General features: G+C 41.2%; 1 protein-coding gene across 3 annotated transcripts in view; it reads right to left on the bottom strand.

Moving 5' to 3' along the window:
- Positions 1-23,098, bottom strand: part of ARHGAP32 (Rho GTPase activating protein 32) — a 274,955-nt gene that overhangs the window by 185,625 nt on the left and 66,232 nt on the right. For 2 of the 3 annotated variants that reach the window (XM_037038279.1, XM_037038280.1), the window contains exon 1: positions 5,935-6,201. The exons of the other annotated variant lie outside the window; for it this stretch is intronic. In XM_037038279.1, coding sequence (XP_036894174.1) covers positions 5,935-6,050 — 116 coding nt within the window. In that variant the 5' untranslated portion in view covers positions 6,051-6,201. Of the gene's footprint in view, positions 1-5,934; positions 6,202-23,098 lie in introns of those variants that run through there. 3 annotated transcript variants of the gene reach the window in all.

Raw genomic sequence — 23,098 nt, 5'->3', positions numbered from 1 at the left:
ACTTTAAGTCTTTTATTTAAGAACATATTTCACAAGCCTATAGTTGCCATAGGTAATGAATGATTCCTCTGAAGGATCTGGGAAAGATAAATTAAAAACCTTCTGGACAGGATTCACCATTCTAGATGTCATTAAGAACATCCACGATTCATGAGAAGAGGTCAAAATATCAACCCTCATTGGTGACTCTGAGGGGTTCAAGACTTCAGTGGAGAAAGTGATTCAGTGGAGGTGCAGTAGAAAGAGCAAGAAAACTAAAACTAGTAATGGATCCTGAAGATGTAAATAGATTGCTACAAGCTCACAATAAAACTTGAAGAGATGATTTAAGGATGAGCAAAAGAAGTAGCTTTGTGAGATGGAATCTACCCTTGGTGAAGATGCCATGAAGACTGCTGAAATAGCAGCGAAGGACTGAGGTCACACAAACGAAGTTGGTAAAGTAGCAGGAGGGCTTGAGAGGTCTGACTCCAATTTTGAAAGAAGCTCTGTGGGTAAAAGCCATGACACAGCATCACATGCTACAGAGAAGTCGCTCGTGAAAGGAAGCGTCACTCAGCGCAGCGAACTTCATGTGATCTTATGCTGAGAAGCAGCTATCAACATGGAGACAGGCCCCTCCACGAGCAAAAAGATGATGGCTAGCTTAACTCTTGGAGGATAGTTAGCATTTTTAACAATGAAGTCATTTTCATCAAGGCATGCACATTGCTTTTTAGACATAATGCACTGCACACTTAATAGGCCACAGTACAGTGTAAACATAACTCTTATAAGTAGTCAGAAACCAAAAAAGTCACAGGGTTCACTTCAGTGCAATAGCCACTGTATTGCAGTGGTCTGGACCCGAACCCCCAGTACCTCTGAGGTCTGCCTGTATTGATTCCACCTGAATAAATGACAAAAATATGAAATCACCTCAACAGGAAAACAGAATTGGGGGGTGGGGACCAATGGTGATAAATAAAGAGTACCAAAAGTCTCATCCAGAGAGAAGAAAATTGAGAGAAACAGGAAGTAAAAGTATTCTGAAGTGCTTAAGAAAAAGAGAAGTAGAGAAGAAAAGACATTGCCACAGTAGGAAAAAAACGGCACAACTGGGTGGAGACTATTATCTGCCTTTTCAAATAATAATGGAAAAAGTACACATATGAGTATGTGAACATGGACAGGGAGGCGCATCATTAATGGACAATACAGGCAGAGCAGAACTTCTAAAATTAAATATCTAGTAAGGTTTTGTTTGTTCTCATATAATCTTTCTGGGTCAGTAACACGATGGTTTTAAAAAGAAAACTGACTATATTAGATCTATAAACAGAACTTGAAATGTTTCAGAAATTTTTATTTCCTAAGTCTGAACATACAATTGGTGGTTTTAAGCAAGTTTAAGTTGAACACAAAAGGAAAAACAGGTTAAACTTTTAACTATATATAACTTAGTAACTAGCAAATTTTATATAGTTGTATATAGTTTCAGTGCTCTAAGTTCCCTCTTGAACTGAAGTACAAAAGCCTTATACAGACAGATATAATAAAAAAGGCTCACCTTAGATTCCATTGCAGAGTTTAGTGACTGAAACGCCAAGAAACCTTGTGCCAGCCCGCCTCACAATTGAGACAGACTCACTTCATAGATTACAAAGACATTCGGGCTAATGGCTACACTCCAATATGACGTAAAATTTTTGGAGATTAAGAGATGTTCACAACAGACTCTGCTGATTACAATTTAATTTATTATTTTTGTGACACTGGTAGGAGTATGTTAGGTGAAAATTATATTTGATATTAAAAGAATCCAAATCATACATAAAAAGTTACAAAGTAATATAATCTTTTTTCTTTTCTTTTTTCAAAATGCACATCTCTTTGCCCTGGCCAGGTAGCTTGGTTAGTTGGTTGGAGCATTGTCCTGTGCACTAAAAGGTTGTGGGTTCTGTCCATGGTCAGAGCACCTGCCAAGTTTGCAGGTTTGACCCTTGGTCGGGGTGCACACGGGACGCAACCAACTGATGTTCCTCTCTCACAGCGATGTTTCTACCCCTCCCCCTCTCATACTTTCCCCCGTCTTTTCTCTTTAAAAATTAATGAACATTTCTTCAGGTGAGAATTAAAAGAAATACACATTTTTTGGTATTATACATAATAGATTATTAAAGATAAGATGCCTATGAGAAGTCACAGAGCAGAATACAGGTCTGGGTATGATATTGGCATATATGTCAGTGGTTGACTGTTAATGTGACTCTCTGTACTTTCAGGCTCACAAAAAATGACTGAGAATCCCCAAATCAAGAATTTCTACTGGAGACAAAGAAATAGTCCTAGTATTAAAAGCAAGAAATCATGGAATAGCTGTAGGGGCTTCTAGAATAATTTAGTCATTAAAGTAAATTGTCCTGGATGTAACTAAAAACAAGAATGGGAAACAATGTAATGCCATATTTCAAGCCCTTGATACCTATCTGGACTGCTGCAACACCTTCCAAGTCGCAGCATCACTTTCAATAAAGCAGAGAATGGATTAGGCCACCCACCAGCAAATCAAGTGTCTGAACTAGATTAGTCCTGGGATGCCATAAACCAAAGGAATTTAATTATGTTCACCAAATCATCTAATTTAAAGTCAGAAGTTCCTTATTGCCTTACAATGGAGACAAAGTAAAGATCTGATGGCATGATTGGGGCATCCGCACACTCTGATTTTAAAGATATACAAGTTCTCAAGATGGGGTCCGATAATGCACTCTACAAGTATCATCTCTGTAACTGTTTCAAACTGTATGTCGTACTTGGCAAGCCACTGTTACCTGCCAATAATGTAATATTAGAGAAGACTAAGAAAGATTATACAATAAGCATTTCTACCCTCGGATGCCAAAGAACTAGAACCTTTCATGATTGTGAGTTAGTAATAATTCCTAGGTGTCCTAGAGGTTGTATCTTTAAAAGGTCACATCACAGTATGCATAAATTCACTTTTACATTGACTGAATAATCTATACATCACAGGTACTCAAAAACTCCTCAAAGAAGGAATTTCAGAACTGAGATTATCAGCTACAGTCTCTAAAAGTTCTTACTTACCAGAGAATAAGTTTAGCTGCAGCCATGTCAAACATCTTTATAAAACTAAAGTCTTTCACTTTCAACATCAATTATACCTGAGTACAATTTTTCTTCTACTATATTCTGACAATATGGTCAATGGCTTTTTGAGCCAGAAATTCCTCATCTGGAAAATAGGAAAAATAAGACCTACTGCATAGGACTAATAGGCAGATAACTGACGTATAACATATTGAATATAACATATTTGGCTTAGTACACTGTGTGTAACAAATCCTGAATACAATTTTTCTTTCCTAAAAGAGGTCAAACATTTGTTTTTCCTTTTCTACCTCACATTTCCCCTTCTGATTTACAGAGGGGTTCTTCTAATAACCTGTAAGGACTATTCTATTCTATGGACTCCAAGGAGCACTAAGTATTCAGCCCAAGAACTATTTTACCATAGCGATAAGGTAGCTATTAACTTCACTCTACAAATTACAAATTACAAATCAGAAAATGAGAGATTCATGACGCAATGGCAGACACGTTTGAATGACTGCCATGAAGGAGACTGAGCAACTTCCCACAGTGCTAAACTGTAAGAAAAGTATCCTTCCCTCCAGCCAAGCCCAAGAATGAAAGCTATCCCAAGAGCGACTGGACAAACAGTAATGCCCGTCTGCGTCAGATGGAAGCACCAGACCCAGCATTCCAGGTGCAGTGCGACTCGAAGCTCTTGGCCACGGCGCCTCAAGGGGCGCAATGCTATTCTTTAAGAACAAATTCAAAATCTAGTAGCCTAGATGCTATCAGAGCAAAGGAATAATGCATAATCTTTGGCTCTCCTTGTTTGTGTGTATGTGCATGTACGAGTGGAAATTAGCTAGAATGTAAGCAATAATGCTAGTTTGGTTTGATGTGTATTAGCATACTATTCTGTATATTTTCAAATTATAAGTCGATCTACAGAAACAACTGTCATATACAATCCTGAGTCTGCTCTGCGTTTCTCCCAAGGCTACAGCTACAGCTCCTGCCATGCAACCCTTCACCCTGGGTGCCCACACACGCCTCTTCTCCTGCCAGGCATTTCAGCTGGAACAGGGCCGAGACGGTTGTGAAAGCGCCGGTGCCCCACTTCCTCATGTCTTCCTGCTGAGCAGGTGAGATGCACTACATGAAATGTGTGTGCTGGTCTCTGGATCTCTTTTATAAATAAAATGAAGCCAAATCTCAAGGACATAGTTGGTTTGGGAGAGCCGTGACGGTATGCAGATACAAAATACCACTGTCCCAAGGACGAGTGTCCCGGGGAATCCCGGTCTCCTAAAACAATGCTTACAATGCCTCCGCTGCTCAGGATGAAGACGCTGCCACATAGGCCTGAGGAATAGAAAAGCTCAGTCTCACAGAGATTTGCTTCTCAATTTTCCTGCCACAGGAAAATTCCAGGAAGGTTGTTGTTGCCTAACAAGTTAATCAAGGATCACAGTGCCAAATCTATTACTACAACAACTAAGTCTAGGTGCTTCTTCCTTTAACGAATACCCCCCAAATAACTTCCACAATTTTAATACTAGGTCACACAGATACAAACAAAACAAATACTTTATTCCTACTAATCATTCATGAGACTGACCAAACTGAAAACTAAGGACTCTGAGGAACCTCAACGAGCTGGGGAGAAAAGTGGCTTGCTCAGAAAAGGCTAGAAGAAAGAAGCCCATGGAGAGAATGAGAAAGCTGGCACAAGAGCTTCACGTGCTAATAAAATGCCCTCTTTAAACAATAAATTATTCTTTAAAATTCAAAACACACTTTCATTCATTGTAACCACTGATTAGCAAAGTTAGTATGAGTTATTGAGAGTTCCTAATATTCAATACCTTTTGTCATTTAGCCTAGACTTTAAAAATAAAAATCTGTGGCTAGAGAAATCCTTTAACTTGAAAAAGGGAGATACTTTTCTGAACATTAAACATAACCATAAGGTCTGATGAAAATAATGGTAAGCTCACCTACCCAAGTACTCACAGGTAAAATGATAAAAGATGTTGAATTGCCCGTGTGGGTGGCAGTGACAATATGTACTACAAACTTAGTGAAGAGATTTTGTTAATGCCTCAAAAAAAATGAAGTTGCCAACCCTACTGGAAAAGGAAAAGCAGAAATAAAGCCTCCAGAAATCTGTTATCACTGCCACAGCGTCAATAAGCAAACGGCCTGTTTCAGACCTCCTTCTTCACCAGCACCACTGGGCTCCGAAAGCTGCCTGTCCAGGAGGCACTCCTCACAGCTTCAGTTGTGAAGCACAGCTGGAAAGTCCACACCAAGGGAGATCGGGGGCAGTGGGGAATGAGCCACAAGGTCAGAGACCAGTGAGGGTCAAAACCATGAAATAATGAGTCTGTACTTAAATAAAGTATTTCATACACATGAGTAAGACAAAAGCAACCACATTCACACATATACAAACACATTGTAAGAAAAAGAGAAGGAAAACCCTACCATATTCAAATTCAGATTAAATCCATCAGATACGATCAGGTAGTAGGGGTAGTAGTTCACTATGAGTCTCTACTTGAAATTCCTGAAACGCCACCACAAAACCTGTTGAACGCCCTCTCTTCCTGCTGTCTAACAAGTCACTAAGAATGCATTTTACAAGCTCCGGGCAAGCTGTGGAATGAAGAGGGCTTGCTGTATACAACTAGAAACCTGCCCTCTTCAGCACCAACCCCGCCCCGCCCCCCCCGGCCCCACCCCAGAGAGGCAGAAAGGTCTCACTGGAAAGAGATTAAAATACAGAGGATGGAAGGGGGTGGTGGGGTGAACAGAAACAAAGGTAGGAGAGAGAACTGGGAATTCCATAATTACCTGAAATTTTCTTCCCTTCCTCCCACTTCACTGTCAGTCATCTGGGTAAAAACTTCAGAATCCAACCAAAAGACACTGTCATCCCCTACAGTGCTGCTCTCACTCTCAGTCTCCATCTTATACTTTAAAATTGAAACTTCAAGGCATGGAATAAAGAACCCTTACGTCCAGGTTGTTCAGCTCTATTTACGTACACTCAGGTGTGCGGCCGATACAGCAGTGACATGTGAGCACACTGGGCCAGTGCATTACATCCCAGTGTAATTACAGCTGGTGAAGACAGGAAATCACACACAGCATACTCACTGTCTGAGGGCTGCACCTGTGACACCCAGGCCCCTCCCTCGGCCTCGGGCCCTGTGACCTACATAACCAAACCAGAACCCAAAGGAAGGGGATTTTTTTTTTCAGTAATTACTTATTTATTTATTTAATCACTATCTTAATCTTCTCAAAGTACCCAGTTAAGTTGAAAATAGATGTTTTCAAAATGCAGGCTTTCTGATGTATATATCCTTTTGCTATTTCAGACTTAAGAAAAACAAACAGAAAACTAGAAAAGATAACACTGTGCAAAGTTCTCCTGCACCAGCCACAATGAAAAGCATGGTTGTAGGTCCCACAGTTCTGGAGGACCACAATGTGTAGAGAAGGTAAGTCCAAGGACCTGCCCAACTTCGTGCCTCCTAATAGGACACACCCATCTTTCCTTGCCCTCAGTGATGACTGTTACGTACACCTTTGCTCGGGTATCCAAAGTAGGACATTCACAGCCAGACTTGTCCTGGACTTTAAAAAAAGCATCCTAACTTAAAATATGCTGAAAATTACATGCATGCAACATTTTCACAGATTATGTCAAGTACAGATGCCAACAGCAGCAATAGAGTGACCTTCCGAGAACTGAGTGAAAAGTACAGCCTCTGCAGAACTGGCAACACCACCACGGCGCCGGAGAGAGCGGCGCGGCGGTGCCGTCCGTGGGCACATCACGCGTCCGTGGGCACATCCTTTCAACCAAGCAGCGGCAAACTCCTGAGCCCTGGTTTTCTCCTCAATCTGACAAGATAAAAACAGCTTAAAGGCATTTATTGGGATACCCTTGAATTTTCATCTAGCTGACTTCACTCATACGATGCTTTCTTCCTTCCTAAAAAATTGCAACTTACATGTTACTGTTTTAATATTGCTACTTCAAAACTCTGTATAATTTTAATCTACTGACGATGGTCGTTAAATGTATTTCTGTTAAAAACCAAAATTCATTGTCAAGCCTGGGAATAGATTAGAAAATCAAACTGTTGTTGATAATAGCAAATTTGGAGAAAATTCCTGAACAATTTACAGAGCTAGCTTACAAACTAGCCCAATAATTTCCACTCAAGACAAATCTATACCGAATTTTGGCCCAAATAATCTATTTTAAAAATTAGAGGATTATTGAAATCTCTCTATGTTATAAATCCCCTACCAATTCTAGACTCTGAAGACACAGATTTTAATCCCTCCCTCACTCCATCCATCAAAATAAATTCCTGATGAACTGACACTTTAAACATAAAAATAAAACCGTAAATCACAAAATAGCTCTTATCATCTCACAGTGGGAAAGTTCTAAGTATAATTTTAAGAAGCCCTAAAACAATAAAAATCTGATATATTTTCATTTCTTATCAATTTTAAAATCTTCTACATACATACACATATATATACATATATACACACACATGTCATCAATATACGAAGAAGTGAAGTCAAAAGTAAATAATTGAGAAAAATATTTGGAACATATAAGAACACATGTGGGTTAATTTCCTCAACATAACGGGTTCCTATACATTTGTAAGATCAACAAGCAAAGAATATAAACAGAATAATAATAGAAAAAGATAATATAACCTTAAAACATAATAAGTATTTAATTTCACTCATAAGAGAAATGCAAAAATCCACAATAAGATGCTTTTTTTAAGCAGGCAAAGATTTTTAACAAACTGTTTGAAACAAGATGTGGGAAAATGAATACACACTGTTGATAGAAATACAAAATGGCATGACCTCTGTGCCAGGCAATTTGGCAAAACCTACGAAAACTCAAAATGCACAAATTTTTGGCCCAGCAATTCCAAAATTGTTCACTGTAGTAAACTTTATAGTCACAAAATAGAATTGCAAAAATAAGCTAACTTGCCCATTAACAAAAACTAGATGAGATGATGGAACGTCCACAGGACGGGAAACTACACAGTTGAGCAAGTGAGAAGCACAGGTAAGCATGGCACGAGGTCGTGATATGGAACAAACCCTAAGGCACACACTTTAAGACAAAGAAGAAAGAAGTAAAGGCATAGAACAGTGTACACGTGAAACCCTGCAGCTCACATTTTCGAAGAGGAAAAAGAAACACGTGTGACCATGTGTGTGCAGAACGCTGACAGAGGGACGGCACCAGGGGCAGCAGTGCCTCCAAAGGAAGAAGCACAGCACTGAACACCACTGGGACTCATGCTTTTGTTCTCAACAAGTCCTGATCATCGACAATATAAAAATTAATAAAATAATAATAATAATAATAATAATAATTTAAAAGTAAGTATATTTCCCCTGGTATCAGGAGGAGGAGGAGGAAGAAGAGGAGAAGGAGGAACTTCCAGCCGAGATGGAGGCATAGGTGGACACATCGTGCCTCCTCGCACAACCAAATTTAAGGACAACAAAAATTTAGAAACAAAAAAACAACCAGAACTGACAGAAAACTGAACCGTACAGAAGTCCGATGACCATTCATCCAGACCGGTAAGAGGGGTGGAGTTGGCGACGAGTGGAGAGGGGTCACAGCAGAAAAAAGCAGCAGCTGGCAGACCCCAGGCACAGGGTGGCAACCGGCAGACCCAGTGAGGCGCGTAAGGCGTCTGGCTGACCACGATCACACGTTCTAGTGCCGATAAACCAGATGAATACGGCAGCGAGACAGACTGAGCAACCCAGGGCCCCAGCAACAGGAAATAAAGCCTAAAAGCACTGATTGAAAACACTTGCGGGGGTTGAGGTGCCAGGAGAGACTCCCAGCCTCACAGGAGAGTTCTTTGGAGAGACCCACAGGGTCCTAAAATGTACACAAGCCCACCCACCCAGGAACCAGCACCAGAAGGGCCCAGTTTGCTTGTGGGAAGCGGCAAAAGGGACTGAAATCCAAGAGAGAGCAGAACAAGTGCCACTGTTCCCTCTCTGACCCCGCCCCCACATACAGGGTCACAACCCAGCCACTGGGTTGCCCCACCCTGGTGAACACCTAAGGCTCCTCCCCTCACTACATAACAGGCGTGACCAGACCCCTCCCCCGAAAAAAGGGCTCAAACAGAAGAACACATCAAAGCCCTAGAGCCAATATATCTGGGCGATCAAGACGTAGCCAACCTATCAGATGCACAGTTCCAAAGCACTGGTGATCAGGATGCTCAGAGAATTGGTTGACTTTGGCAGAAAATTAGATGAAGAAATGAAGGCTACGCTAAGTGAAATGAAGGAAAATGCACAGGGAACCAATAGTGATGGGAAGAAAATTGGGACTCAAATCAATGGAGTAGACCAGCAAAGGAAGAAAGAAACAACCAAACAGAAAAGAATGAAGACACCAGAATTCAAAAACTGAGGAGAGGCTTAGGACCTCCAGGACATCTTCAAACATTCCAACATCCGAATTATAGGGGTACCAGAAGGAGAAGAGGAAGAGCAACAAGTGGAAAACTTATTTGAACAAATAATAAAGGAGAACTTCCCCAATCTGGCAAAGGAAATAGACTTCCAGGAAACCCAGGAAGCTCAGAGAGTCCCAAAAAAGTTGGACCCAAGGAAGAACACACCAAGGCACATCATAATTACATTAGCCAAGATTAAAATGAAGGAGAGAATCCTAGAAGCAGCAAGAGATAAGGGGACAGTCAGCTACAAGAGTTCCCATCAGACTGTCAGCGGATTTCTCAAAAGAGACCTTATAGGCAAGAAAAGAAGGGGCTGGAAAGAAGTATTCCAAGTCATGAAATCCAAAGACCTACAGCCAAGATTGCTCTATCCAGCAAAGCTTTCATTTAGAATGGAAGGGCAGATAAAGTGCTTTTCACATAAGGTCAAGTTCAAGGAGTTCGTCATCACCAAGCCCTTATTATATGAAATGTTAAAGGGACTTATCTAAAAAAGAAGATAAAAAATATGAACAGTGGAAGGACAGCAAACTCACACTTACTAACAACCACACCTAAAACAAAAGCAAACCAAGAGGACAGCTAGGTCAGGAGTGGAACCACAGAAATGTAGATCACATGGAGGGTTAGCAATAGGGCAATGTGAGAAGAAAGTACAGAGAATAAGTAGCATAGACAGTGGGAAGAAAATAGACAGGGGGAGGGCAAGAATAGTATGGGAAATGTAGAAGCTAAAGAACTTATGACACATGGACATGAACTAAAGGGGGGGCATGTGGGTGGGAGGGGGTGTGCACAGTGGAGGGGAATGAAGGGAGGAAATGGGACAACCATAATAGCATAATCAATAAAATATATTTTAAAAAAGAGAAGGAGAAGGCAACTTCTCCTGGTATCACAAATTATTCAGTTTTATTTCCCTAGAAGGACAAATTAAGCTACTACCTGCCCACTTAAATTTATTTCAGGAAACACACGTTTTTCCCATTATCTTCTGTTATAGAAATTTGTTCTAGTAACTATTATCAGTCGCAAAAATAATGTGAAAAAAATTTAAATAAAATATAATAGAGAAGTAGAAATATAGATAGCTCTTTAAAAACAGACTTATATTTAAATTTGAATAATACATTATTTAAGAATTGAATATCTGCCTATTTCTGATTTATTTTCCTGCAGCCAGATATTAATGCTATTGTCTATGGTGCTGTACATCTGACATTTTCAAAATTCAGAATGAATGCAAAGCACATTTTTTGATGTCTCCAACAGAACTGGCAAAATAATAAAGCAATTTTTAAAGTTTCTAAATTCAGAATCTTCAAGTTACGTTACTACTCTCCTGTGGCAAGATAAGCAGGTTTAGAAAGCAGCTCATGACTAATGGGTGTGCAATGCATTAGCTACTGTGTCACTATTATAAGTAAGTATTCCCATTAAATATACACCATAAATGAAAACAACGGTTCTACTTTTGAGTATCCATGGTTTTCATTTTGAAAATACTGTTAGATTGTTTTTTAATTTAATGAAGCTCAAATGATTCAAATTCCTTCTGTGCCACTTACTACCTGAAGCAACTTACTTAAGATCACTGAAGTTCCATCCATGGCCCCAGCCTCTGTCTGGCTTCCCACCACCCTGCCTGAAAGACATGAGCTCTGTTGCCCACTCTGGCTTCTCCACCAACTCCCAGACCCTGGGCTCCATGCAGTTGCCTGGCCACCAGCTCAGCCAGCTAAGTGCAGGGCCAGCATCTGTGCAGATACCAGGGGCTCAGGTTCCCAGATTTTCCATCTCCTACTACTCTGCCAGCATCTGATGCAGCTGGGGGCTCAGAGGCCTGGCCAATGGGGTGGCTGTAGGTCTGAGAGCATAGGGGGCGCCCAGAGAGAGAGGGAGACTATGCAATGCCTGAAAGACTGCCTGGCCTCCTACCTGGAGAAGGAGGGGGGCCAGGAGTTTGATAATCACAGACGACAGAGCAGAGTCCAGAAGGACCCCTGGCAGAGACTGGGGGCATTACCTCAAGACCATCGAGGGCCTTGAGGGCTTAGATCTTTGCAAGTTCTGTGGTTAACGCCCATCTTGGTGATGATGGCTTCAGTATCAAGTATGAGATGGAGCCTCTCACGCTCTGAGAAGGGTGACATCAATGGGCTCCAAAAGGTCTCTGGTGACACTAGTATCACTCAGTTGCAGCTGGAGACAGATCAAGGCTGTCAGGAAAGAGCTGCTCTTCATGAAGAAGAACCACAAGGAGGAAGTAAATGGTCTACCAAACCAGACTGCCAATTCTGGACTGACCATGGAGGAGGGCGCTCCTCAGCAAGACCACGGCAGACATCAGGCCCAGGGTGACAAGCTGGCCTGGAAGAACTGAGAGGAGCTAGACTGGCTCCAGCAGACTGAGGAGAGCACCATGGGTCACCACGCAGACCACGTAGAGAGGAAATGTTGAGATGATACCCACAGAGCTGAGACATATGGACCAGTCCTCAGAATCAACCTGGACTCCATGAGGAACCTCAAGGCCACACTGGAGAACAGCCCAAGGGAGGCAGAGATGGGCTAGGCCATGCAGATGGAACAGCTCAACAAGATACTGCAGCACCTGGAGTCAGAGGTGCCCTGGACCTGGGCAGAGGGACAGAGCCAGGCCCAAGAGTATGAGGCCTTGCTGAATATCAAGGTCAACCTGTAGGCTGAGATGGCCACCTACCGCCACCCACTGGCAGACTGGGAGGACTTTGATCTCAGTGGCTCCCTGGATAACAGCAGCTCCAGGCAGTGCATCCAAGAAACTACCATCCGCAGGACCATGGACAACAAAGCAGTGTCTGAGGTCAACACCCAAGTTCTGAGGCATTAAGGCAACAAAAGGCAGGGCGCCCCCTTGTGGTGCAATAGGGAAATAAAAAGTTTTGAAATCATGAAACAGCAAAAAAAAACCCCCTCGAAGTTAAATTTCCTCATCTGAACATAATAACCATGCCTAATCACATTACAACCAAAGTGACCGAAAAAAGCAGTACACCTAAAGTACTTAAGTGACACAATATTTATAAATAACAGACTCTGAGAAAATGGAAGGTGTAACTACAGAAAGACGTTTCGTGAATCTAGGTTTGGGGTCTACTAGAACATGTTAAACTCCTTTAGGTGAAGAATCAAAATTCTCATAAGAACTCTTTTTATTTTTTAAAAGATTTTTATTTATTTTTAGAGAGAGGAGAAGGGAAGGAGAGAAGGAGAGAATCATCAATGTGTGGTTGCCTCTTGCTCACCGTACTGGGGAGCTAGCCTGCAACCCAGGCATGTGCCCTGACTGGGAATCGAACCAGCAATTTGATTCACAGCTGTGAACCAACTGCTTTTGGTTCACAGCCCACACTCAATCCACTGAGCTACACCAGCCAGGGCAGAAATCTTTTTTTAATTACTCTTTTTTCAATTACTAAAATATCATTATCTCCCTTAAAGATATTAACCAATGACCCCTTCATATCACAATCATCCAGTCAATATACAAAGTTTTCCAATTGCCAGGAATCCTTTTTTTTTAAGTTGGTTTGTTTTAATCAGAAAGTCCTACATGATACTTGAACTATAAAAGGGAGACCCAAAAAACCCCAGAATTTACTTACAAAACTTTATGTATTTATTTTTACATTTTAGTCACCCTCCAAGTGCTCTCCATTTGATGCAACCCACCTGAGACAATTTTCCACTGCCCAAAACAGTTTTTGAACTCATCAATTTCGATGCCTTTTAGTGCTTCAGCCATTTTTTATGTCACCTCTTCCACATCAGCAAAACGTTTCCCTTTGAGGGCTTTTTTGGTCTGGGGAAACACAAAAAGTTGCTCAAGGAGAGATCAGGGGGTTGGGATGGGCGGGCATGAGGGTCATGCCGTTCCTGATCACAAACTGCTGACCACTCAGCACGGTGTGGGCAGGTCGCTCCTAAACCACTCATCATGGAATGGGCAAACGTGCTCCGTCGGGCAAACGTGCTCCGTCTTCAAAAGAAACTCACCGAAGCTGAACTCACACCCTCTCACCACGATGCCAGCTGGTGCACTGATGCAGGTGGGCTCCTAGAGCACTCCCACCCCAGCGGGAGAAGCCTGTATGACAAGGGGCCTGCCCTCCAGAAGATAATTCTGGGTTTTTGGGGTCCCCTCTCTTGTGATTCAAAGGTTCCTGTTCCTTTTTCTGTCATATGTTTTTTGAAGAAACAAGGTCCTATATAATCTAACATTGTGGATCTTGCTGATTATTTTCCAATAATGTCATTCTACAGGTTCCACTGTTTTATTTCCTTTACAGGCATTAATTCTTTCTTTTTCTTTTTTTTTCCTTTTTTTAAAATTTAATTCTTATTCAAGTACAGTTTTCTGTTTCATATTCCCAGCCCTGCCCCGCTCCCAGTGCTCCCCACCTCCCTCCCATTTCCGCCCCCCACCTTAATTATTGTCCATGTGTCCTTTATACTTATTCATGTGAGTCCCTCCCCTTTTCCCCTATGATTCTCTCCCCTCTCCCCTCTGAACCCTGTCAGCCTGTTCCTATTTGAGTGTCATTGGTCATATTTTGCTCGCTTGTTTGTTTTGTTGTTTAGATTCCTGTTAAAGGTGAGATCATATGGTATTTGTCTTCCACCACCTGGCTTATTTCGCTCAGCATAATGCTCTCCAGTTCCATCCATGATGTTGCAAAAGGTAGGAGCTCCTTCTTCCTACAGGCATTAATTCTTAAAAGCTATACTGAATGCTTTAGTTTGATGTTTTCTGCCTTATCTTCCAGCCATCTAAAAATGCAGAATGGTAAAAAGGATAGAAAAATACAAAGAAGAAAGTAATCAAAAGGCCACGGAAAATCTTGCAATGACTTAACCAAGTAAAGAGTGGGCGGCTATCCATGGTATAGCAGATGAAGAGGTTTCAGGTGTTGTCTGACTTCTAACCTACAGGATCTTGTCCCCTCTACTGCCACCTAAGACCTTTCTGTGTCCTCCTTCACAGTCTGCTGGGGACAAGGTCAATACCTGCGCACGTCCGAACCACCTATGACTAACACTAAGACTCCATCCGGTACGTTTGCCACTAATTATTTTCTGTTATTTAAAAACAACAACAACAACAACATGAAAACTGCATGAACTATGGAATATCCTCAAAGTAGAGGACAGAAACATTACAAATCAATCCTGCCCGGACAGGAAGGAACTGCTATCCCAGAATAAATGATCCAATACATGAAAAAAGTTAAAATGCTGGAATGTCCCATTCTAGTATACTGAACTTAGTTCACCAACTCCTAAACATGAGAATAAGTGGTTGTAGGAATCAGGGGGTCAAAGACCTACCTGTAACAGGCTGCATATCTGAGAAAACATGGATTCATGATATATAATGTAACACAGAGAGGTAAACATTAATAAACCTTCGTGAGCTTGGAAATCCAGCGTGGTGGTACCAAATGCCACAGATCTGCCAAGGAGAACCAGACAATCTTCTCCTCCCAACCCCGAGAAAATACTCTTACTATTCAGTCAGTGCATCAGAATCCCCAAGTCAAAGAACAGCTGCAACAGTAAAAGTTGCAACAAGTAGCAACTATGTCCACAAACCAGCAGGGAGTTTTTACACGAACAAATGGAAAAGACAATTCATCCTGCACTGGTTTTTCTGCCAGCATCAACCAACGGCCACTAATAAAAACACTGCCTTAGAATAGTATAGCAGTTTACTATTTTCAAAGCACTCTGACATATTTCAAAGCAAATGACAATCAACAGGGAGAAATAAACCAATGGTGGGAATCTTATATCTAAAATACAGATTTGGGGAAACTAAACTTTTAAGAGAAAAAAAGCATTAGGAATTGAATTCATTATAGTCTTTCAATAACTGCACAGCCTAGTGTAAAAGAGCTTAATAATAAAAACAGGTGTGACATGCCCCAACAAATGAGCATACAAGGAGAAACTACAGTCATCTGCAGTTTGTTTTCCAAAAAAAAAAAAAAAACAAACAAGCAAAAAAAACTAAGGCTGTTTCTTCAACTGTGGCTTTAAAACAGATTCCCCATCCATTCTTCTGCCCCAAAAAGTTCAGGAATATGCACACACTCATTAGTAACAATGACTCATAACCTATTTAGAGATTTTTTTTGATTAACAACAATTTGAAAAGCAAATTATCTTTGAGTGTCAAGCTTGTTAAACATTCAAACCTTAAGGTGGAAATTATTTTAATTAGAACTTAATTTACCTGAAATCAGGAGCACACAAAAGAAGTTATTTTTACAGAGGGATGGGGAGGAAGAACTGGATGAAATGAAGTCTCTGATCAGCTAGGGACAATATGAGGGAAAAAAGGAAAGCAAAATGTAAACTTTGTATGACTCCTTAAAAACTCGCAGATAAAACAGACATCAATCATTACCCAGAAGGTCTGGGAGTTATCAGTAAAGAGGCCAACACTGCTCCTCAAGACATTCTGTAAATGACACCAAGCGACACAATGATTAACTGCATGGCCCCTGGTTGCGAGTCAATAGGGGGGCAGTTCCTACACTGCTGCTGACATCTTTGTTAGGCTATCACCCCTGAAATTGGGAATGGCTGCCCAGTTGAATATCCCATGCAGATGTCTGCTATAGTAAAGAATCTAGCCAGTGGCTAGTTACTGATAAAATAAATGAAGGGCCAGAGAAACATGCATCAGGGAACATAAAGAACTTGAAACAGCCATTAGTGCTTATAGAGGCTTCAGAGATTCAAATAATTCTCACAGAAGAAATCCTGAAGACCATCTATTCAAAGTCAGTAAATTAAACTCCAGAAATTCAGGTTCCCTTTCTCCACCTCACGGTGTAAACAGCTCAACTGTGACACAGTACAGCTGTGCAAGGGCCCAGCAGTGTTACCGTTCACCAATAAAACGGCGCGGCTGTGCAGCAGCACCTCTGCGGGCGGCCCCTCTTGGCCTAGGCAGCCCTGCTCCACGCTGCTCCATTCTGCTCCACACTGCTCCATGCTGGGCGGGGCTGGTCAGCTCCATGCTGCCCTGCCCTGCTCTGCCTGCTCTTCTCAGCTCTGCGCCAGTGAGACATCTCTGGTGTTTCATCTTCAGTGTTTCAGCTCCAGCCAAAAAATTTAATCTTCATTCTTAGGTGGAAAGAGAAAGTGTGCTCTCTGAGCCAGAGGGGAGCTGACTTACACAGACAGAACTTCCTGTCCCCTTGGTCACTGACTGGTTCGTCCTGCCTAGGACTCCAAATCCCTGCAGTTTGATTGGTCTAAAGGACACTGTACTCACCTGTCACACTGCAACTACTCTGAGTGGCTGCTGGGACCACAGCTGCACAGCTCCAACTGCACAGGACAAACCTCAATCCTACTGGATGAAACAGGATTTCAGGGACTCCACTGTGAGGACTAACTCACGGGGCAGGCATGCAGCACAGGCAGGCAGTTCAGTGCAGCAGACAGACAGCCTAGCACAGGGTTCTCCCTCAAGTGCAGTTGGCGTGAGAGGGCCCCAGGTAGAACTGGCTGATAGGTTCTGCTTTTTCACAGACATACTGGGTTTCCAGAGACCGGATCCTAGAATCTGCATTAGGGGTCCTTCAGTTAATTTTATTTAGCCTGCAGCCCAGCTGTTTAATGGTCAGGTATTTACATAAGAAAAGTGAGCACAAAAATTAAACCCCCAAAATGACATGATTTCCCTTTCTGAAATGATCAATAATTCAAGCAAAAGAAATAGCACTAAATGAACTGTATTAAAATTGTGTATATAGCCATTGTTTGATCCTATAGCTCAGAACTGATCAATTCAAATACATAAGCGTTGTTCATTGGCTGTAATGTGGTTAATACAAGGCCCAAGTGAAAGAAAACAGTAACATTACTAACAACCATAACCTCTGCCTAGTTGCCTGACACTGTACAAATAAGGTGCTCACTGTGGGAAGAGGAAGCAAAACCATGATGTCTTTAAGATACGCACACGGGAGAAGTTCTATTTTCACAGCACAGAGACCTGGCAATCTGAAAGAAGAAAAACCACCATTTATTCTAACTTGTTCATTTGGGACTTCCTGGGTCTGTGGGGGCAAACTGTCCTCATGGAGACGATACCAGCATTGCTGCATTCACATTGCTACGAAACACACTGCTTGACGTACCTCAACACGAGGTTCACTTACTTCTCCACTAGTATTTATTTTAAATGCTTATGGACTCTATCACAGTCAGCAGACTGTCGTAGCTCCTACAGCACATAATGCAGTACACCACAACTGTAACCACTCTCGCTGGCATTGGTCTGCTTACACAAAACACCCCAGAAAACTCCACAGCATTTCATGTATCTACATATGTGCACTTAAAGAGCATGCACTTCAAATATCTGTGATCCAGAACACTTACAAGAACCCAACAAGGTTTTAATTTGGAGGCTAAAAGGTTGCTCATTCTACATATAAAAAACAAAGCTTATCTGGGCTACCAAATGATTAATTTGGATCTCAAGTTATATTTTCATCTGAACTTTACCCAGCTGTTCCCCAAAATATGTAATGTCTTACTTTTATTCACTAAATCCCATCAAAAGTTTTTATTTCATAATAATACATTTCAAATAAAATATAGTATACTTAAAGAATCTGAGTTTTTATCTGGGTAAGCCACAAGTGTTTTGACTCACTTGGCAGTTTTGCGGCTTGAAAATTTAAATGACATGAATTGTATGTAGGGTAATGAAGAAATGTCCCCTGGGGCACCAGCATGTAGCTATGCTCAAGGAAACTCACATTTCATTAAAAATGAACAAAATCACTGCCTCAGCTAAACCAGAAAAATACCACGGGAGGTATTTTACTTGATACCAAGGATGGCATTTACCACTTATAGCATTGGACTTTTAATCTTCCACTTGGCAGAATTACTTGCCAAAGGCAAATGACTGCATGCAATAATGTGCTAAAATTTCCTGCAACTGGAAACAGGTGCTGCGACAGCAAAGCAGAAAAGCGACTCATGCAAGAGTCGAAGATGTCATCACAGCATCCTTGGAACCCTCACTAAACACACTACAGGATGTGTCCAAAACGGTGTGCCTGTCCTGGCTGGTGTGGCTCAGTGGATTGAGAGTGGGTCTGCGAACCAAAGGCTCGCAGGTTCCATGCGAACTGCAGGTTCACAGTCAGAGCACATGCCTGGCTTGCAGGCCAGATTCCCCAGTAGGGGGTGCATGAGAGGCAACCACATATTAATGCTTCTCTCTCCTTTCCTTCCCCTCTCTAAAAATAAATAAGTAAAATCTTTTTTTTAAGTGTGCCTTATCTCACTTGCACCAAATGAATTCTGCATTATTGAAACACAAATATTAGACTAAAACTACTGATAATGTGACAGGTGTCCTTAGCTTGAAAATTGTATGTTACAGCCCTAGTGGGTGTGGTTCAGTTGTTTGGGCACAGTCCCTCAAAGCGGAAGGTTGACGGTCTGACCCCTGATCAGGCCACATGCCTGGGTTACGGGTTCAGTCCCCAGTCTAGGTGTGTAAACCAATCGACATTTCTCTCTCACATAGATGTTTCTCTCTCTCTTTCCCTCTCTGAAAACAATATTTTTAAAAAAATATGTTGCAGATAATATATATATGTAATTTTTAATCCTCATCTGATGAGGCAGAAACATCGATGTAAGAGAGAAACATCAATCGGTTGCCTCTCACATGCACCTTAAATGGGGACTGAACCTGCAACCCAGGTGTGTGCCCTGACCAGTGATTGAACCTGCAACCTTTTGGTGTCCAGGATGACACTGTAACCAACTGAGCAGCCTGGCCGGGGCTGCAGATTTTTTTTTTGAGAGTGCAACATTTTCATAATGCTACACAAGCCACTTAAGATTTATTTCAAACATATGCAGTGCTCTCTGAGGTCCAAAATTATTAATCTTACGTGAAGAAGCCACAGGGGTGATAAACTGAGGCACTAAATGAGGGCAGAAAGAATTAGGGAATATACTCTAGCTTTATGGGGGCAGAGGGAGATGGGTACGTGATTTAAATGATTTTAAATAAAAATCATTAAAATCTTGAAGAACAATGTCTCTTATTTACCTCATCTTGTCCACTCTTCTTCCTCAAGAAACAATTTTTATAAGAGAACTACAATAGTACTACTCCCCAAAATCCCAAACCCTTGTCTAATCAAGAAAAAAAGGGTCAAACTCAAGCTGAGTTTGAGGGGCATTCTAAAAAATAGCCTACCAATATTAGTCAAAACTGTGGAGGTTATCAAAATGATGGGAAGTCTGAGAAATTGTCACAACCAAGTCCAAGGAGAATTAACAACCAAAGGGAACTTGATATCCCAGAACAGAAAAAGAACATTAGGAAGAAACTACAGATTCAAATAAAGTGTAAACCTTAGATAATAATTTGCGCATCAATATTGACTGGTTCATTACATACAACAAATGTACCGTACTAATGTAAGATGTTAACAAAAGGAGAAATTAGATACAGGGTAAAGGGAAACTCTCTGTACTACCCTGAATTCTACTACTGAACGTGATTTAAAATGCTACTCAAACTGGATTAAACATAAAAGAAATGTATTGGCTCATAAAACTGAAAATACCTGAGGGCTGGTGTGTCTCACTTTAAGCACAGAGATAGATGTAAAGGGTTCAAACGGCTTCGGAAAGGTGTCTCTCCATTTGTTAGCTTTACTTTGCTCTCCACATATTGGCTCTAGTCTTAGTTTTCATGCAGTTTTGCTATATTTGTTTTAAAAATGAAAGCTTGTTCTGCCCTGGCTCGTGTAGCTCGGTGGATTGAGCACAGGCCTGCGAACCACAGTATCGTGGTTGGATTCCCAGTCAGGGCACATGCCTGGGTTGCAGGCCAGTTTCCAGCAGGGTACCCATGAGAGGCAACCATACATTGATATTTCTCTCCTTCTCTCCTTCCCTTCCCCTCTAAAGATAAATGAATAAAATATTTTTAAAAATTCAAAAACTCTTTAAAAAACAAAAATAAAAATAAAAATAAAAATGAAAGCTTGTTCCAAAGTGACTGATAAATTAGGGAACAATCTGAACACAGTATGAATTTTGCATTTGCTTATGCATGATTTCATCTGATGGAAGCACTAGGTCAGAAGTCAGCAAACTTGTTCTGAAAGGACCAGATAGTAAATACTGTATGGTCTCTGACACAATTACTCAATGATGCCTTTGTGGAAGGAACAGCCAGAGCCAACAGTAAATAAGTAGGTAGGGATGTTTTCAAATAAAACTTTAGTTGCCCTGGCTGGTGTAGCTCAGTGGATTGAGCGCGGGCCTGCGAACCAGAGGATCGCGGTTCGATTCCCAGTCAGGGCACATGCCTGGGTTGCAGGCTGGTTCCTTGCAGGCCAACTACCAGCAGGAGACGCACGAAAGGCAACCATACATTTGTTTCTCTCCCTCTCTCCTTCCCCTCTAAATATAAATAAATAAATAAAATCTTTAAAAAAAAAAAAAAACTTTAGTTAACCAAATACAAGCAGGCCCTTGGCTTGTCGCTCAGGTACTGAGTGAATGCAGAAAAGCGCACCCAGCTGCACCAAGCCACACAGAAATGCCAAGAATGCACGAGGACATCTAGTCCACGGGTGGTGTTCCAACTCTCTGATTCCTCATCAGCCCCCTTCCATCACTCTCAACTCACAGGCTATAGCCCTTGCTACCACAAGGTGGCCACAGTCCCCCACCATCTCTTCTCATATCCCCAAGAGACTCAGTTTAACTGAGAAAGGTTAGATTTCTTATCAACTTCTGAATTAATCACTGCATCCAAAAGACGTATAATGTGCTGACTGGCTGGAGATCCTTGCAACAGGGAGATGGAGTCCCTACCTGCTCCCTAAGGAACAAAGACTGGGATGGAAAAGGACTCCAAGCAAAAGTCAAGGGAGAGAGAGAGGAAGAGAGAAAGGTAGAGGGAAAGGGAGGGAGAAAGAGAAGGAAACAAATATCTACAATGTCTACCTACAGCAGTGACAGAGTAGCATCGCTTCGAGTGTGATTATGCAAACTTGACAATACCTATTCAGTATTGGGTGTAATCAGAAGTAGTTCAAAGACATGAATTTTCAATACAAAGGGGCTTCAAAAAAATCTAACTGTGTATTTCACCTGGTACTCAACTGAAAAGAAAAAAAAACAGCAGCAGCAAAGCCATTTCATTGCTGGAAAAAATATGCAGAATTCAGTAAAAATGGCATGTTTTAATTCTGTTCTTTATAGAAAATTTAAAGCGTTATCAAGGATACTTTTGAGTAGGCATTACGTTTACCTTGACCAGTGACTTCAGAACTAACCCACGGAGTAAGAAACAAACACAGAAACAGACACAGGGGGGCTGCCAAAATGAGGAGACAAAGAAACATGGCCCCAATGAAAGAACAGATCAAGACTCCAGAAAAAAAGCTAAACCAAATGGAGATAAGCAATCCATCAGATAAAGAGTTCAAAACACTGGTTATAAGGATACTCGAGGAACTTAGTTCTGACCTCAGCAGCATAAAAAAGATCCAGTCAGAAATGAAGGATACACTAATTGAAATAAAGATATATTTACAGGGAAACAACAGTAGAGTGGATGAAGCTGAGAATCGAATCAATGATTTGGAGCAAAAGGAAGCAAAAAAAACACCAATCGGAACAAGAAGAAAAAAGAACACACACACAAAAAAACAAGGATAGTGGAAGCAGCCTTTGGGAGAGCTTCAAGCATTCCAACACTTGCATCATAGGGGTGCTTGAAGGTGAAGAGAAAGAGTAAGAAATTGGAAAATATTTGAAAAAATAATCAAAGAAAACTTCCCTAATTTGGTGAAGGAAATAGAAATGTAAGTCTGGGAAGTAAATTCCCAAACAGAATGGATGCAAAGAGGCCCATTCCAAGACACATTATAATTAAAATGCCAAAGGTTAAAGATAAAAAGACAATCTTCAAAGCACCAAGAGAAAAGCAGTTAGTTACCTACAGGGGAGTTCCATTTAGACTCTCAGCTGATTTCTCAAAAGAAACTTTGCAGGCTAGAAGGGATTGGCAAGAAATATTCAAAGTCATCAAAAGCAGGGACCTACAGCCAAGATTGCTCTACTCAGCAAAAATATCATTTAGGATCAAAGGGAAGATAAAGAGTTTCCCAGACAAAGAAAATTTAAAAAAAACTAAAGGATTTCATTATCGCCAAACCATTATTATATGAAATGATAAACGTGCTTATTTAAGAAAAAGAAAATCAAAACTATGAACAATAAAATGGCAATAAATACATATCCATCAACAATTGAATCTAAAAAACAAACTAAGCTGAGAAGAAGGACAGAGACAAAATCATGGATATGGGGAGTATTTTGATGGTTGCCGGATGGGAGGGAGCTGT

Source organism: Sturnira hondurensis, unplaced genomic scaffold (assembly GCF_014824575.4).
Source record: "Sturnira hondurensis isolate 20B ecotype Veracruz unplaced genomic scaffold, ASM1482457v3 Scaffold0024152, whole genome shotgun sequence".
NCBI lineage: Eukaryota > Metazoa > Chordata > Mammalia > Chiroptera > Phyllostomidae > Sturnira > Sturnira hondurensis.
This window is presented reverse-complemented; position numbering and strand designations above follow the sequence as displayed.